The sequence below is a fragment of the Dermacentor silvarum genome, chromosome 8 (assembly GCF_013339745.2).
Source record: "Dermacentor silvarum isolate Dsil-2018 chromosome 8, BIME_Dsil_1.4, whole genome shotgun sequence".
Classification (NCBI taxonomy): Eukaryota; Metazoa; Arthropoda; class Arachnida; order Ixodida; family Ixodidae; genus Dermacentor; species Dermacentor silvarum.
In genome coordinates, this window is record NC_051161.1 from 76916546 (window position 1) to 76934785 (window position 18240).

Here is an 18240-nt window from a genome sequence, read left to right on the forward strand (position 1 = left end):
ATTTTCCGCAAACGCTACGTCACACACCGACTGTGACATCAGTCACAAAGGGCGCGGACCCAACAGTGCAGGCAGATGTTAGCACTCGAAAACCCCGGCTCCAATCCTGCAAGAGTGAAAAGGATGTCAAGGGTGTGCCACATTAGCGGAGAGAGGAGAGAATGGTGAGGAGATGCAAGATCTTCGCGAAAAAAGAAAGTACAAAGAGAAAGACTGTACAGGAGAAGCGCTGATCCCGAGCACCTGTCAAGTGCTTCTCATTTCTTTTTCTTCATTTTTTTGCTGCGAATAAATAAGATGTTAGCACTAAAATATGGTGTCGGCTACTCCTTTTTAGATGGGTAACATGCAAATGCACTACATACTATAACGTACTATGTTTAAAGCAAAAAAGTCAAAATGTCACCAATACCGCATAATATTTCCTATCACAAAGGTAACAAAACGTAAAATAAGTATCATAAGTGCCAGAAACAAGACTTCACGAGAGAGAAGTGAATCGTACAATTACACATTTTGTAATTAATACACATGTGAGACAAAATGTTACCGATACCATATAATACCCCATATCGCAAAGGTAAGAAGACGCTATAAAATGAACATAGCAAGTGTCAGAAACAATATATCCCTATCACGAGAGAAACGTGAACCGGAGAATTGCGCATTGTGTAACTAATACACATGTGTAATTGCAAGTCATTATTTAATGTAGAATTACACATTGTGTGAATTGCACAAATTGCGGGAAGTACCCTAATAATGCTCATCGCATTGATAACTCGATATTAATGGGTTATTTCCCGCACTTTCCGTTATCTATCTTTTTATCTGCTTATATAGAGTGTCCCAACTATCATGCACCAAGATTTAAAGATGTGCAAACGCCACGTAGCTGGAGAGAACCAAGGTAGTGTTGTTTGCCGTCGCTTGGATACATTTTTTGCATTCCGCTTAATTACGTAATTAGTCCTAAAAACTACTGAAATATCATATTTAGATGAAAAGGGTCAATGAGAAAATTGTAGAGAAACATGAAAAACACCTGATAAAGCTTTCTGCTGCTTAATACGTGTTACATAAAAGTGTTTTTCCTAGCGTGAAAAAAAGCCCCCGAATATACGCAATATTGCCGTGCATATTCGCAGGCTCATGTTAAGAAAAACACTTTTATGTAGCACGTATTGAGCAACAGGAAGCTTTATCAGGTGTTTTTCATGTTTCTCTACAGCTTTCTCATGGACACCTTTTATCTAATTATAATATTTCTGTAGTTTATTAAGACTAATTATGTAATTAGGAAGTTAGAAGTTGACTATCGAAGTGGCTAGTTAGGCTAGATTATACATGGTTATATTATGAAAATGCCAGCAAACTTGAAAAACGGAAAAATCTAGAGGCAGAAATAGACAAAGCGACAGGAAAGTGTATGGACTAACAACTGAACTTTAGTGTTGGCCGAAAGGAGTTGTAATGGCCGTCTTCTGAACTTGAGCGGGCTCCACAAATATTTGATGATAAGCTTTCACTAAGTCAGTCTTAGATCATGCTCCCAGCCAAATTCGATGTCTGGTAATCAGCAGTCTGGTAAGGTGTGGGCGTTGAGAGCGCGGTAATCGCCACATGGTCTCCAGCCACCAGGATCTTTCTTTCGCACCATGTGGAGTGGCGACGCCCAGTTGCTTGAGGAAGGTCGCAGAATACCAAGTTCAAGCATATGCTTAAACTCGCGGTGAGCAATGGCGAGGCGGTCTCCAGACAGTCGACGGGGCCGAGTAAAAACTGGCGGTACAGTGGCCACGATGCGGTGGTATGCGGCTTCGTAAGATTGGTAAAATCAGCGAGGATTTTTGCGTTCGGCGAAGCGGGTGCGAGAGCTCGAAGCCCCGTCGGCGAGGCGGTGCAGAGTACGCCGTTGATGGAGAGGCGCGTGCTGAGATCAATGAGGTGATGAGTGTGCATGTCTACTCCGAGGTTGAAGAAACTGAGGGAGTCAGCGTCTAGAACAACTTGCGAGACACCAGCGACGATGAAAATCCAGCGAAACGTACGGCGCAATCCAAGGTTACGTGTAAGAGACCGTTGGCTGTATGTGCGGATGGCCAAGCTTATCGCTGCGAGTGGGCAGGTCTGTTAGTTGCGACGGCGACATGCACAAGAGATCTGCGACGACGATCTGCATGACGCTAACCTGGGCTCCTTTGTCGACAAGGAAGCAAGAGCCACTGATCTTGTCAGAAGCGTAGAATAGGCGGCATGTCCTCCGACCAGTACCACTTGCCGCTGTCAGTGGCCGGTCGCAGCATTTCCCGACCAGGGACACGGACGGGTGCACTTGGAGCAGAGGTGCTGAATACGCGGTGGTACCAGCACGCAGCCGGAGACGAGCTTTCTCTTCGCGCGTCGGATGGTTGAAGCTCCGGAGAGCACGGGGGCGCCGGGGAGCGACTGCGGGACTGGAACCTCAAAGATCGGCGTGAAAAGGGCGCGAGGTCATTGAGACGTCTGACAAGGACGCCCAGACGGTCCTCTATGCTCGCGAGCATATATAGGGTCTACGGTAGTAGCCGGAGGCGGAGTGGTAACGGCGTTGTAACAAGGTAACTGGGACCATGTTCTGCGGTAGGCGCTGGAGGAACAACTCACACCGCAGCTTCTGCTGTTGAAAGGCGGAGAGTCCACCAAGAAGCTGGCGCAAGCGTGGAAGGAGCTGTGAAGGGTGACTGTCACCAAGCTCTGTAGCTGTGAGGAGCTGCTGGAGCCTGCTGTACTCGGACTGACTTGTGGGAAATGATAGCCGCCGTCAACGTGTCGAAGGGATGGGTCGGGTCCGGCGAGGTGATAACATCCGCTAAGTCCTCGGCGACGTCCGGAGGTAAGGAGGACACCAGGTGTAAGAACTTGGCTGGTGATTCGACGTGGACGGAAGTGCATGTCGACCTGCAGGAGCCTGGTGCTGGGGATCTTGGGCCAAAATGGTGGCAGGTTGATGTGTTTTACAACGCGGCCACCGCCGCACCGCCAGGTCGGGCGCCCCCCTGGACGTCGGCACCCGCAGGAAGAGTGGAAGAGCCGGCCGGATCCATGTCGGAGGGTTGGAGCTGCGTTTTATTTTCCGTGTCACCAAATCTGTCGGAGCCAATACGAGGAAGCCCCAGCTCCGACAGCGTTGGGTTTCGAAATGTTCTCTCCATTTTTTAAAAATTTAATATCGCGCTGCACACATTGCGTGGCCGGGAGCTAAGTTCCTCTTCTTTGACGGGCGCTGCACGCGGAGCGAGTTGTGGCCTGCTGCCCAGGCCCGAAGCAAGGGGCGCTGCAGGCTCTTTTAAAGTAAAATGGAGTCCCCAATCATTCTCGTCACATGAAAAACAGGTTGTGTAGGGGCCAGTAGGTGCCGAATTTTCACTTAGCATGCGCTAGAAGCATACGCCAGTATTGTCGTGAGCGTCTGTCCCTAGTTCTTACATTTGCGGTGCGCGCATATTCTCGCGCATCTCTGGAATCTCTCTCAAGTCCATTTCATTGACATACCGTACGAGCAGGTGAAAAAAAAAAAAAAAGGTTGCTTATGAAACCGCCTGTTCAGCAGGGTCAGCAGGCACTCCTACCAAACAAAAACCTAAGCTCCTTACCTTTCCTTCGCTTCTGTCTCAGTCACTCAATATTTGACGCATATAATAACTATGGTAATAACGTCCCTAATAAAGCAGGCTGTCGCCATTTTGTGACATATGCGGACGTAATACTCCTAAAAGTACGGAATTTTCGCCCGTTGTTCGCTATACGAAACGTTTCTTCCGTGATGTAAAAGAGAAAAACTCTGGTATGCCAAACATTGGCGATCCCTCTAATTTGAAACCATAGGCATAATAGTTTCATGGCGGCAGGCATGGAATGTATCATATCTGCGAATACGTACAGGTCACATAGTACTGCGTACAAGGAGCACATCTGTATAGAGCTGAAAATGTCCAGGTAATCCAAATGTTATGTCAAGCATTGCCAGCTAACAATCGACAAAATGGTGATATGCAGGAACGGTATATGGGGTGTTTGTTTGTTTGGTTTTTTAGACCATACAGAATTTTAGAAATCACCTGTGGCAGATAGCATAACTGTAGTCCTTGGGCTGGATTACTCGAAGCGGCGGACATTGCTCGCACGAGAAATCTAAATGCATAATCTTCTAGTAAACAAAAAATCACTAATGAGGCTCTTAACGAATTAATTTACGCCACATATCGCAATTTACGGATTGTAGTCAACGAGTTTGCAAGGCATGTTCAATTGGAACAAGTTCTGAGAATGGTACGGTGATGGCTCAGGTAAGGACCTGAAGCACTTTGAGCAAGTTTTTTTGGTGACATGAAGTAAAACTTCTTTCGTAAAAGCAGTTTTTTTATTTTCCGTTTCAAAATACTGAATCGTTTCAGCTCTCATATTCATTCACTGGCGCATCGATGAAATCTCAATGCCTAATATTTCAACACATTTAAAACAAATATTTCGCAGTAAGTATGCTGCAAATCGTGCTTCACAGCTAAAATGACGATTTTGTCATTATGCGCCTGCTCTAAGAAGCCGTCACTGGTCTTTGTATTCATTCTCGCGACCATGTGTTCTCACAACATGTGACAAAACAAAAAAAAATGGTTTACTTGTTTGCCTGCTGAAGAAAATGCTGTATTCAGATGTTCATCAATTTCCGAAGCTAGGTGCCCTCACCGTTTTCTTTACCACAGGAAACTTTCTCTCCGCCTAAGGTTTTTGTCCACAGGGAACAAAATCTTTCCGCACATTGTGAACACAGAGCAAACGGTTCGTGTTGGCCATTTTTCATGCAATATAATAGTATAACATAGATGCACGCTGGAATATCTTTTTGTTACAGATGAGTGAATACTGACCTGAGGTGAGCGAAGAGCAGAATCGCTTTCCTCACATTCCAAGGCAACGATTTCGGTAGGCTTTTCATTTGGCGAACCTGTGGTAAACACACACACACACACACACACACACACCCAAAAGAAATGAAATTCTAGGCAATCTATATTTCTGTTAACTTGTTGAGGATAACCACGCCCAGCGTGACAGCGAGGTATAGCTGCGCACAATAAGGTGACAATGATCAGATATGAAGTAATATTACACGAAAATAACCTTCCACTACGATAACTGCTAAGCAATCTTTATTTTGACAAGTTCTTCGAATTTAATAGTTCTTGATTCTCAAGTAAACTTTTTTTTTTGTTTTGAAGTTATTCTCCCCGAAACAATATGTCAATATTTTGTACCTGGGTCGCTTCCAATGTCATACGTTTCTTCATCTTCAGGTAAGTCACCAGAGAAGTTTTGAAACTTGAACCCCGGCTTGCTCCCTGCGATAGGCATTTGAGAACACACCTTCAAACATAAGTTTTTATAGCTTAGCTTATACGTAATGTCTGAACCACGCAGCTGAGAACCGGTCTAGGGAAAGGCATATACTCTGTTGCGATCCTAGATCATATTCTGAATCGGAACCTAGTCTAAGGTAACGGTTCGGTTTGGCATCTTCAAAGTGATTTATCTAGCTACAAAGCTCAACTGCCCCCTCATGCACAGATGACGTTCAAAATTTGAGCGCCCTCCCCTCGGCTGGACAAAGCCCCTGTTTTACTCACTAGACTTTCTAGGATAACTACGAAGGTATAATTGTTAAGTAAGCATATGCGAGTACCTGCAGAAGTAGATCAAGTTTGATGAAAATTTAACTCCGCAAAACGCGAAGATGTTGTGGCTCGCACAAACAAAAGCCTAAGAACTTGTCTGTATCAAAGAGGAAAATATTGTAGCCCGCGAAGAACAAGCTGCACGTGTGATAAGTACCACATGTAACGACGGTATGGTACAAATAAATTAGAATCGGATCGCTGCAGAAAGTTATAAAATGCCGTATTTTCCGTCGAGGCATTCAGTAATTTGCTAAAATTATTTTTTTATTTATGGGAAACATTTGTCACCTAAACGCATGAAGCGTAGCAAATAGAAAAGGATAATGAGGCAGAAATACAGAACCGTAACTTCTGTTTTGGCTTTATCACCTTTAGACAAACGTGGTTTCGATCAGATGAATATACGTATTAAGAGGTCACGCAGATATATCACAACACAGAAAAGATAGAAGAGGTGTGGGTATGTCATTGATGGAAGGGCAACATTTTTACATGACTAAATACGCACTTTACGCAGTTTTCAGTTCAGCTGTTCAAATTCGTTTTAGCTATGAACCAGCTATCTCAGTTGAATACTAGTCTGATGCTCCTTTATTGTCACATCTCTTGGGCATGTTGAAATATAAATTGAGATCATCAATCCAGACCAAGCTATCTGCAACAAGAGAAATGTCAAAGTAATTTCATGGTTGAGCTTTAACATGCATTTCGGACAGCTAGGCTGTGAAGCGTCCTGGGTAACGGAAGCCGCTGTGACTTTTGCCTCAGCAGCACCGTCTGTCCATGGCAAAGTTTACAACATGCATTTGGCAGCAAAATTCAAGATACGGCTGTTTCCATTCCTGCTTCCCGCATACCTTTTGAACAGCCAGGGCTGTGAAGCTTCAGAGGGAGAGGAATAGGGCGTAGTTCCTTCCATGTCAGCATAGCCAATCCCTGGCAAGCTGTCTGCAACAGTTATTTCGTCAAAAAACTTAGGACATGAGTATTTCTCTAATCTAGCCACAACATACTGTTTGAAAAGCCAGGAACCGAAGCTTCCCGAGGAGTGTAATCCACTGGAATTTCTTCCATGGCAGTATATTCATTTGGTAACATGCCATCTGCAATGAGAATTCGGCAGAAACCTCAACATGTGAAAATTTCTCGACTCTAGCCCCACGCACACTCTGAAGAGCCAGGCTGTGAGGCTTCCTGTAAGATAAAATCTAATGAAGTTTCTTCCATGAGAACATTGCCAATTCGTGATCAGACTTCTACAACGAGAATTTCGAGCAAATTTCAAGATATGACAATTTGCTTTACAGCCCCCACATACTTTCTGAAGAGCCTTGTGCAAAGCAAGACACTAGGTTTTAATATTAGATCTTATACTTAAGCAAATCGGTGCTACCCACATTAAGAATTTGTGCACAAATCAATCAATTTACTTCATAGATGCACATATTTCTGAAGACCTAGGCAGTAAAGCTTCTTTAGCAAAGGAAGACACTAGGTTTTCATCCAGGACCTCATCCTCAATCAATGTTATGCCATCTGGAACGCCTATTTGAGTATTAAGCTTATGATATAATAATTCATCGGTAATTTTGATCTACTTCATTACGTACTAGGTACTTTAATTTATCTACGTACGTTTTGATGAGCTAGGCTGAGGCGCTTCCTCGCAAATGGGGGCCATTGGGTTATCAAGCTGGTCATCACTTCGCCCTGAAAAAAAAAAGGAAAAAGAAAAAAAGAAAAAAAAAACACTAGGTTTGCTCGGTGACTTGTACCACATCTTCACCAATTTGCTTGCATACTCGGCAGTGTTGCCATTTTAACGATTTTGTCGCTAGATTTAGCGACTTTTATATCTGTGCAGTGACAATGTTGTTTTTTTTAATTTAGCGACAGGTGACTTTTTAGCGACGTGACATAATTAGCGACATTTTAGCGGATTCGAAGTTAGGAAATTTCTTTCGGAAATAGCCATCTAGACTGCTATTATTCGAAAGGTACATGTGAGCAGCCAAAACTGACTGTACGACACATAGGCTCTGCAAACATGATGAAACGATGATTGCCTTCCCAGGATTCGCACTGTGCTCACAAAATGCTTTTTTTTTACACGACACCAATTTGAATGGGTCTGAACACTCTGCGTGACCTTTCATAAAATACGTTCGGTCATTAACAGATACATTGACTATGTAACGATGTATACATAAGAGAACCTAGGCTCGTTCGCGTGAGCTTGAACACACTGCTGGCTTATTGCACGGGTTTCGGACAAATCAGTACTGCGGAGATAGACCAAGGGACGGCAAGGTTGTAGTTGATCTGCATAAAGGTCATGTAATTGTCATTGCCGTGCTAACATGCGACTCTGTATCTTCTAGAATTTTGCTATCCGTTCAGGAGCGCTCAGAACTAGAAAAATTTTCAGGCAAAATGTGAACCAACTATCTTTGAATGCTAGAAAAACTATTGCTTGCTATTATCTGAGGGTAAATGTCGAATTTCAGCTTTCATCATTCATTATGTAATTAATGTATAGCAAAAGCCCACGACACACTGCTGGTAAAAACTGTCTATACATCTTACGCACGGGCTCTAGGTAAACGTGAAACGTTTCGGTATCGAGTTACGCCATGCTAGCGTACATTGGGGTTGCAAAACGTCCTACGTTACTTATAATTTACTCATAATCTGTAACGATACATTTAGCGGCATTGCAGCACAATTTATCAGAAGCTTAGCAACATTTTGAGTTATTTTAGTGACATGCTTCGAAAAATTATGGCAACATATACTCGGCAGCGATTAACAAACGAAATGTTACATCTTCTGGCGTGTCATATGTTTTCACGCTGGCAGAATTACTTTACATCTTTGTGAAGACGCGTCAAAATCTTTATAGTTTTATATCCATTCAAGCTGAAAGCAGCTTATCGTCGCAGCTTATCACAGTGTTGAAATTGAGGAAAAAGCAAGACAAATTAAGTGCTCACACAAAAGATTCACCAGAATCATGACTCACCAACATTGCTTCTCACAACAGTAATTGTGAGAGCAATTAACTTCGTGAACAGTGTCGGCGACCGTAATCTAGACCATTCCAGTGAATGCTTCGCTTACGACAGACCTCTGGAAGCTGCAGGCCGGTGGCGTGGAACCGTACCGTGCAATCCTTCCTCTCCGTGGAATCGCCACTGGCACCCGAGTCTACTTCAGTTCGGAGCACAGCCAGAAAAAGGTCTACTTTGAAAGCCAACAGTGACGCCGCAAATAATTGTCCGCCATCTCTTCGAATGCATACCTCTAGCAACCTCCATCAATCGTCGACATCGGGAGAGCAACGATAAGCAGACGACGAGGGCATCCACCTAAAGTCCCTAATTACACCAACCCGCGCGCGCGCGACGCCCCCGGGTCTTCGGGGCGCGCAATTCTTTTTCCAGGGCAGCTGGGCCCTCAGACTGTGGCGCCGCCGCATGGGAGAACGTGAACCACAGCGGCGCCTCGGATCTGTTTGTGCCCCGGTGGCCGCGGTGCCAGTCGCCGACGCGAAGTGCTGGTCGTTGGGGTGTTGCGGAGCGCTGCGTAGCAACACCCCAAATAAAGAAATACTGCTCCAGTCAGGTAGACTACTCCCTTCCTGATAGTGCGATTATATTTGGATCATCAAAACAGTGATGCGTTTCTTTAGGAATAGCCGAAGGACGGGAAAGGCAGACCACTGTCACCTGCCAGACTTGTACGCACAACTGTGGCTGCTGTTAAGGGATCGATGGTATTCCTAAATAAACGCATCACTGTTTTGATGATCCAAATATAATCTCACTATCAGGGATGGAGCAGTCTACCTGACTGGGAGTATTTTCTTTTATTTGGGGTGTTGCTACGCTGCGCTCCGCAACGTAGCAACACGAAGCGGCGGTCGTTGTGGTGTTGCTACGCTGCGCTCCGCAACACCACAACGACCGCCGCTTCGCGTTGGCTCCAGGCACCGCGGCTTCCGCCGCGGCACCGGGGCACAAACAGATCCGAGCCGATGTCGTGGTTCACGTTCTCCCGTGTGGCGGCGCCACAGTACGAGGGCCCAGCTGCCTTGGAAAATGAATTCCGCCTTCGGGGCAGTCCGGCCATGGTCGCAAGCCAACAGCCAAGCCGCCGCAACAGAACCCAAAGCGCACTACCTCTTCGCCGATTCCGCTCTTGGCCAACGACGGCTTCGCTTTCAAAATGATTGACAGATGCGTGACGTGATCAAAATTTGCGGTACCGCCCCGCTGTCTCTGACAGCCGCTGACGCAACCACAATTCTGACCAATCACGTGAGGGCAAGCGAATGGTTCGCATTCCTGAACCGTTCTAAGATTACGCCCCTGCTCCCTCACTTTTATTTATCGCCCCCGCTCCCTCTCCGTGGTAGATTCCGTGAGCTTCAATGTGCCTCGGCAGCCACAGAGCGTGGGCTGGCGATGCGCCGCAGATGCCCGCGCAACTCGGAGATGAACGCCGCTCGAGTTTCCTGTAGTTGCTTATCCATATCAGCTAACCAGCGCCGAATTTCACATTCACACGAGGACAAAAACTTACACAGAGCGCTGTCTTTAAACTGTCGCTGAAAGGCGCATGTATTTGCTATCGCAATAAAATGGCCATTTCAATTGCAAGGGTGTCCGCAGGAAACGTGACACATTCCATTTATTCCTTTGATTACCGAATAAAACACTCAAAAACAGTTGGCATGCTAAAATCACACGATCCTATAAGATTGCGGCCGAAGAGCGCACTTGACGGCTTCGTACACTCATCGAGTTGGAGTCGTGCCGAGTTTCACGCTAACGACCGTGGCACACTTTGCTTCGGCAAGTCGCCGATCAGTTCGAGACCCTCCAACAACGCCATGCCAAGGTGCTCGCGACAGACGGGCAGCATCCTGACCGGAACGTCTGGGAGCGCGGCGTCCAAAGCGGCGTTCAGTCGGCGTCGCAATGAGCCCGGCGCACATATGGCCAGGAGCGGCTTGTCGCACCACGTGACCAAGTAGACCTCATGCATATCCGCAGACGTGTACCGTCGGTCCTTGGTCAGCAGGCACGCGTAAACGCCGCCATCCACTACGACGTGTTCTAGCGCCACTTCGCACAGTTAGACGAGGCCAACTTCGAAGCCGAGAGCTTGAAAACAGCGTCGTAGTTCTGAAGGGCACCGGGCGTCTTAATGTGAAAAAGCAGCCAGGAACCAACGTGCCGTCGTCGTACTGCCACCAGCCAGCAATAGAGCCACGCGACGCGTCGCCGACACTCATCTTCCGAGTCGGCTTGCCGGATGGCGTCAATGATGGCGGCGACCGCACCGTTCCTCACCATCCTCTGTGCCGGGGGAAACCACGCCTGATTCTCGCTTGCCAGTGATCTTAGTTCCAGTTCTGTCAGCAGCTTCAGATGCAGACGTAAGTCAGTCCATCTTTCTCGGTCCATCTTCACAGCAGCGAAGTATAATGCAATACGCGAAGGCCGTGTAGCTTTCGACGTCTGATCGACAGGCGAAATCACACGCTGGGCCGAGAGCAAATGCCGCACCCTCCAGATGACGGCAAACGCCTGCAGAACGATGCCTGCACGCGTGCGAGCGATTAAAAAAGCGCAATAGAGAAACGCGCCTGTGACGCTTCTACAGCGTTTCAGATAGCGTCTGCAATAGGACGCACCACGCACCTGGCGCAGATACAAGGGCATTGGAGCGGACGCCGGACGGACGCAGCGTACGCTGGCTACCGCGTAACTACACTCTTGCGCAACATTGAGTTCCATAAAAGAAGCACTACAGGGAACACTGGCGATAGTGTCTATGGAGCTAGAAGCTGCGTGTTTCAGCCAAAGGCTCTATTGTCGACATGTTTCGCCATGCTGGCTCTGATAGGCTGTCGAAAGGTCACGTCTTTTGAAGTTTGTGTCGGGAAGCGGAAGTAATTGCAAAACGCAACTCTGCGTTTTCATCAAGATGACGAAACGTGACGTGGAGCTGCAGACTATGGCTGGTATTTTGTAGCGATGCGTTATGCTTTATTCTATACTAGTCTTATCATCCACCGCTCACGGCCGGCTGATCCCATTGATAACGTGAGCGGACCGTCGCTCTGACCGTTGACCAAGAGCGAAAAGCGCGAAAAGGCATTAGCATTGGAAAGGCATCGCTACAAAATACCGGCCTATTTCGAATAAAGCTTTTTTTCTGGTCCTTGGCAGCTATATAGCGATGTTGGTGCTTAAATGTAAAGTGAGCGTTTGCGTTTTCAGCCTATCATTGTTTTAAAAGGCGCGTGCATTTGGAATATTGGTAGACACAACAAATCTTCTGCGTCTTCTTGCACTTTTCACTGCAGAGTTCATCTTGTAATCAAGATTAAAGAGTTTTAACATCCGAGGTTATGACTATTTCGCCTTTTTCTGGTTCTTTTTTCTTTTATAAAAAATGAACGCAAGGCGACGCCTTAAAGTTTGATTACATAAAGCCCCTCTAAATAAAAAGTAGCGACGCTCTCCTCCTCCGCCTTCCCTCCTTCTCGTTTCTCCTCTCTTGTGGCGCTCCTTCCTCGACCGTGGCGCCATCTACACCGCTTGAGCGTAGCAGACGACCTTTCGCAGAGTGAATGCACGCTTAGCAATGCCGTGCGCTTTAAGCGTTCGCGTTCTAGCTCCGAGCAACTTCGTGTATAGCATAGAATTTCTATGCGGATTGTTATATATATAGACACGCGCACTTTTTTATCTTTCACAGTTGACCGCTTTTCATCAGCTAACAAATGTTTAACATTATCAGCTCGGCGCAGGACGCGCCTGCATGTATCGGAAGTTTCTCGAACGTTGTCGATGCTTCTATCCGGTTGTCTGTTGTCACCGACGCTTATGTAATATGTTTGTATGATCGACACGAACTGTCTAGTGCTTTCTGGAAGACACGAGGGCACCATGGATTACTCTGGAACCTTCGATGACTGATGTAGAAAAGCCGATGCGTTTCGCCGCTGATCACATTTCGACGATCGCCGACTGTGTTCGCCGCTATCGTTGTGCTTCGAGTGCAACTTGCTTTTGTGGGCACAGGTTCGCCCAATAAAAAGTCCATTTCGTCATTCACAGTTTCGCGACTGTTCTCTTCACCGCAACTACTACGTGACAATATATACAAATTCAGCGACGGCAGATTTTTTTTTCCTGTTTTGATAACACTTTTCTTAAATATCTAAACGAGCGCTAACGCCGTACCATGATGATTCCGAATGTATCGCGTGAACTACACTTGTCAAGGGCGTGTCGCAAGATCTTGTTGCGAATGGTTGTAAATAACACGTTTTTTTTGTGGATTCCGGCCCAGGTAAAAAAAAAAAAAAAAACTCCTGTGCGCTTCTCGCGGTCCACACCAGACCCCCATCTATTGCGCATTCAACACAGAGCTATTGCTTCTTTCAAAAACTAACCTCCAGCCGCGCCGGCACCGAATACCGTCGGAATGAGCCACTGCAGATTTACTGCGTCACGTCTGTGCATCATCCTTTTTTAGAGCATTCACTATCTTAAGCAGACTAAACAGCACCAAATTATGACTGTGTATACTGTACGGGCGCAGCTGGAAATGATTTTAAACGTATGTATGCAGAACTACGAAGCCTCATACGACGCCATATAGTTCGCACTACCAATTTTCAAGTTTTTATTAGTGGTCTGCATAGCGGTAGGATTAAAGCAGTCTCCTGAAGAAACGTCAGTCAAGAACTGCTTTAAGTGACAACGCACTCTTCACGGCAAGGGTCACTCGCACCTGTTGGCGAACGGAAACAATGTCATTTGAAGAACGGTCAGTGGAGCTAACTCTTCGGAGAAGGTCGAGTGGGGCTTCTCTGCTTCGGTTAGTTAACGGTTAATTTAGGGATAGTATCGCGTCAAGGGGCACTGAATAGAATGCGTTTTGTGGCTGGGAAAGCGCGCGCCAACTTATCAAAGCAGGTGTGGCAGTTATTGCAGCAGTAAGGAGCGCGCCGATCTGCGCGGCCTGCGCCGACTCAGGCAGGCTGCACCGCATTACACACAGAATCCCACACGTGCTGAAGTGACGGCAGCACATATTTAGGCGTTCAGCAGACTTATGTCCGACAAAGTACGCATAGGAAACCTGAACAGTGGGCAGTCAGTGGTGTAATATTACGAATACACATACAATCGCAAGTCGTCTGTTTTGTTAACGTTGCGGTAAGGTCTCCGTTAATGCACTAGGCACCTGGGTAGGACACCCAATATTCTTTCGCTTTATTTCAGCGTCATGAAATGATATGTCAGCGGCAGGCGGCCTGATTCTGCTGATATCAGCAGCATCAGTTCAAATGGCACTGCTCTCGAGACAGAAGCGCGTCATCATGACTGCCGTGCAGTAGAGCACGTTGCGTGAGCAAAAGAGTAGCCTCGCGCCGAGCTAGAACATTGACACGTCGGCGAACAACCTAATTCAGAACATATTTTTAGGCTGGCGCACCGGAAGTGGCGTGAAGAGGCCGTTTAAAACGCGCATGCGTGGTCCGTATGCGTTTGCGGTCGACTGTACAGTGCTCAGCGATTCAAACGCGATACTCGAAACGCGTGGCTGGCGGCATTTTGGCACCACTGGCGGGCTCTTGAGATAGCCACCCGATGCATTGCGTTATACGGTGACAACGAAAGCCTTTGTGCCGCAATGTGACAACATTTGGCCTCCCAGCGATCACCGAGCGCTCACCGCTGGTGCAGAAAAGTGCCGGCCGCCATGCGCTCCGAGTATCGCGTTTCAAGCGCTGAGCACTCCAGACAAAATTAGAAAAGTGGAGCTGTGGCCAAACTAAAATACCGTCTAGCAGACTTGGCGAGGAAGCAAGGAATTGGATCCCTCATGAGCGCATGCCGGTGCTCACAGCCAGTACGCTCCTCTCGATTTGCTTCTTTACGCGTAGATCGAGGAGTCGTCGGCAACGTTCGCAGCGTCGGCGGCGAAGCTGCAACGCTCGCTTGCATGATGTCGCCCGATACCATTTATATACTTGCCTGTGTCACGGGGGCGTGTTTAGCGCTTGCGAACTACACAAACAGCTGCGCTATCAGTGCGATCACGCTTTAGCGAGTGTTCAGCCGCAGAAGCTGCGAACCTTGCTTCGATCTACAGGTAAAGACAGATCGGTAGATGAGAAGTGGTTATGAATGCCAACCTAAGCCCATGCACGTCATCCAATTTCTAGCCGCGGTACGGCTAGAGGGCACTCAGCTGCAGTTCGGCCACAGCTCCCCTGTTCCAATTGCTTTTGTCCGCACCGGTATACGTAAGACTCGCTTGTCACCGCAATCTTATTTCGGAGCGGCACTATCAAGTACACTTCCCGCTAGCTCCTCACGTGATACACGTTTTTCAAGAAGGAGCAACAGATGTTATCCCGTTCCGTATCTCTGCAGTGTCACATCACACTATGTTACACCCTCCTTAGAGAAAAATTCTGGGGTTTTACGTCCCAAAACCATGATCTGATTATGAGACACGCCGTAGTGGGAGACTCGGGATTAATTTTGACCCCCAGGGGATGTTTAACATGCCCGCATGCAGTGCACAAGACACGGGCATTTTTGCATTTCGCCCCCATTGAAATACGGCCGCCACGGCCAGGATTTGATCTCGCGACCTCGTGCTTAGCTTAATTAAAAGTAATTAAGGGTTGCGAACAGTAATAGAGACTACTTAACATCAATTCGAGACTCCGTGATAAGAATGGTCACGCAAAATTAAGACTAATTAAGAGTTCCAAAGAGCAGTACATACTAATAAGGGTCAATTAAAGACTCCGTAAAAGCAAGTAAGAAAGCAATTAAACCGAATTACGACCAATTAGTAGTTACTTAATTAATCAACATAAGCAAACAATCGCAAATAAAATGACGTCAACGCAGTAAAGCTTTCGCCGTCAAAGCTGTCTTAGCAATAGATATGGGACCCCACTGAAACGTCTTTTTTTTATACGCATTTTACTCACACAGCTGAACACCCCCTTGATTAGCAACGTAATACGACACTGAACGAAAAATTGAATATTTGCGCCAACCAACGCAGACACGCGATAAAATTTTAAAATACTCTCAACTGAAAGTGCAGCGAAGCGGCCAGATTTCGTAAATAATAGCGCTCTATGCGATGTTCATCGTGACTGCGAAGCATTGAATAGACCTTTATTATAGTGCCGGATGCATAAAATTATTTCCTCTGCATGAAATTTGCGTGTTGGAATACGCTTTCTGATGTCATTTTCAAAACTTTATTACTGTACGCAGTCATCCTTGTTAAAGGAGCCGTCGTGTGTTACAGTCAAAGTTCTGATCTTATTCCCAAGTAGTAAATACGGCTCGGAATATAATTGCACAAGGACTAAAATACATCGCGCAACGCGATAATCCGGTTGAAAAGTGCACTCCAGTGCTATTATATAGGCGATCCGTGGCGCTCGCCCACGTGCCTGAAATATAAGCGAAGAATTCATAGTTTGTTCAGGCGAAATAATGAACTCAGATATCCAAGCCGTTAGGTGTAAATAAAAGTAGAGCATGGTGAACTCAATGTTCACCACTGTGCTATAAACGCTCCTGGATTCCATATCCACGCAAGCTCTCCAGAAATCAGGACTATCAGAATGGACGCAGATTCCGACGAGATTACGCCACAAGGATTACGCGGGCGTTTAGAGATAACACTGCAGAGCGCGCGAGCACGCTGCCGCCTACACGCCCCGAACACCCCCCTCTCTCTCTCTCTCTCTCTCTCTCTAGATGTGTTGTCGCAGCGCGACAAACCGCAAGTTTTGTGACGCAAAGCAACGCCTATCTAGATGCACTAGGGAGCGAGGCTTTCTTACCAGGGAGGCCGCGCACGCGCAGACCAAGGCTGTATGTTTCCGCGGGTGCGCTCCGCCGACAAGCGGCCACCGGTGTGGCGTTCCGAGTTATTTTGTGGGCACCTGTACATGAAGTGCGCCAATCGGCCGATAAAAGGGCCACCCGAGCCTATAGTCAAACAGATCTGCAGGCCTGCGAGCACGCTTCTTAAAATTCTCAGTCTTCGTCCGAGTTACGGTCGGTAGCTGTTTTCGCCGCATCGTGATTGAGTTTGGCACGCTTTACAGACGCGGCTGTTCGCGCCTGTACCACAAGTGGCGCGGCCATCGCATCTGCAGGTAGACGCACTAATTTAAAAAAAAAATGGCACTGCTTACCATTGAGCAGGTGTCGCACCACGTTAGTGAGCGTCAGAGTGAGCAATTCCAGGCTTGTCTCTACTCTCCGAAGTGCTTCAATGACAGCGTCGACCGTGCTTGTCCCAGCCGGCGTTGGTAGAGACGGAAACCACCACAGGTTGTCTCTATATGTACTCTGCAGGTACTGAAAATCTTGTTCCGTAAGCTTCTCGAGTTCCGAACGCAATCGCGCCAAGCTTTCTTCGTTGGCCATCCTGACAGCGGAGAATAAACGCGGCGCACAAAAGGCTGAATTCGTGTCGCCTGTTGGCTTTCAAGGTGTGGCGGGATCAGTAGCTCGGCCAACGCCGCACCTGACACGCCGTCCGGGTGGGCACAGATATCGTCTTGGATGTTTTTCAGCGTGAACACGAGGGCCCGTGGCATTCGATACTACCAGCGCTGTCTAACGGCGGCACCGAATGGTTCTGCGCATGCTCAGTGGGTGCAGCGTAAAGGAATTATCACTTCGCGCGCATGACGTCACGCCATCGCGATCGTTGTCTGCTATACGCCTAGTTTTACGACCGAGAAACAAAGTATTAGCCTATGGAAAACGTATATCTGGGAGCATGAAAGGAGCCGTGGTGGAATAATAATGTGTTCTACCACTTCCGACTATAGTGGTGAGCTTTTGTTTGCGAAGAATTAGGAAATCTGAAAGCAGACATAAACTTCGTGCCAACTGTCTACAATTTACTCCAAATTTACTCCAGAAATTGTTCCGGCCGAAGAATGTTTCACCAAGTATCGTGATGTAAGCAGTGGCTAATCCCAGTCAACAGTTGTTACGTTTGTAACTGTGCCTAACCTATTTACAAACGTGAACTAAATGAAGAAAATTGTCTGTACCTTCCCTCGGGCACCCTGTTTTTCGGCTTTATGAGATTCTCGTGCGAATAAGCCTGCGGGAAATGAGTGACAGCCAAATAATACTCCGTGGTATTTAGCTCTGGCCACCAGATTGAGGAACGCATGGCTTGGTATTTCAGCTGGGTAGTGTGGCCTATGAGTAGCTACCACCCGCACTGAACGAAAGAAAAGCGCCAAGCGGACGACATGCGAGCACTCCGATGACGTAATGAGGGCAAACGACGGCTTCTCTCGTAATCCATGCGCACAACAATGCTGCGATGCCGCTAGGCTGCACTCGTAGTACTGAAATCCAGGTGCTGCCGTGATCACGCTCAAGAATATCAAGATAGTACCTGTCAAATTAAGTTTGCAAGCGGGCTA

The 18240-nt window shown here is 47.1% G+C and overlaps 1 protein-coding gene across 3 annotated transcripts in view; it reads right to left on the reverse strand.

Annotated features, from left to right (window-relative positions):
• Positions 1–17378, reverse strand: part of LOC119461467 (uncharacterized) — a 32073-nt gene extending 14695 nt beyond the window's left edge. The window contains exons 1-6 of one of the 3 annotated variants that reach the window (XM_037722783.2): positions 16984–17119; positions 7353–7427; positions 6731–6820; positions 6575–6665; positions 5298–5381; positions 4911–4987 (exon numbers count right to left, since the gene is read on the reverse strand). In XM_037722783.2, the coding sequence (XP_037578711.1) occupies positions 4911–4987; positions 5298–5381; positions 6575–6665; positions 6731–6820; positions 7353–7427; positions 16984–16986 (420 nt within the window). In that variant the 5' untranslated portion in view covers positions 16987–17119. Of the gene's footprint in view, positions 1–4910; positions 4988–5297; positions 5382–6574; positions 6666–6730; positions 6821–7352; positions 7428–16983 lie in introns of all 3 variants that reach the window. The other 2 variants (XM_049672731.1, XM_049672732.1) reach the window with 2 other exon arrangements.
• Between the last annotated feature and the right edge of the window lie 862 nt (positions 17379–18240).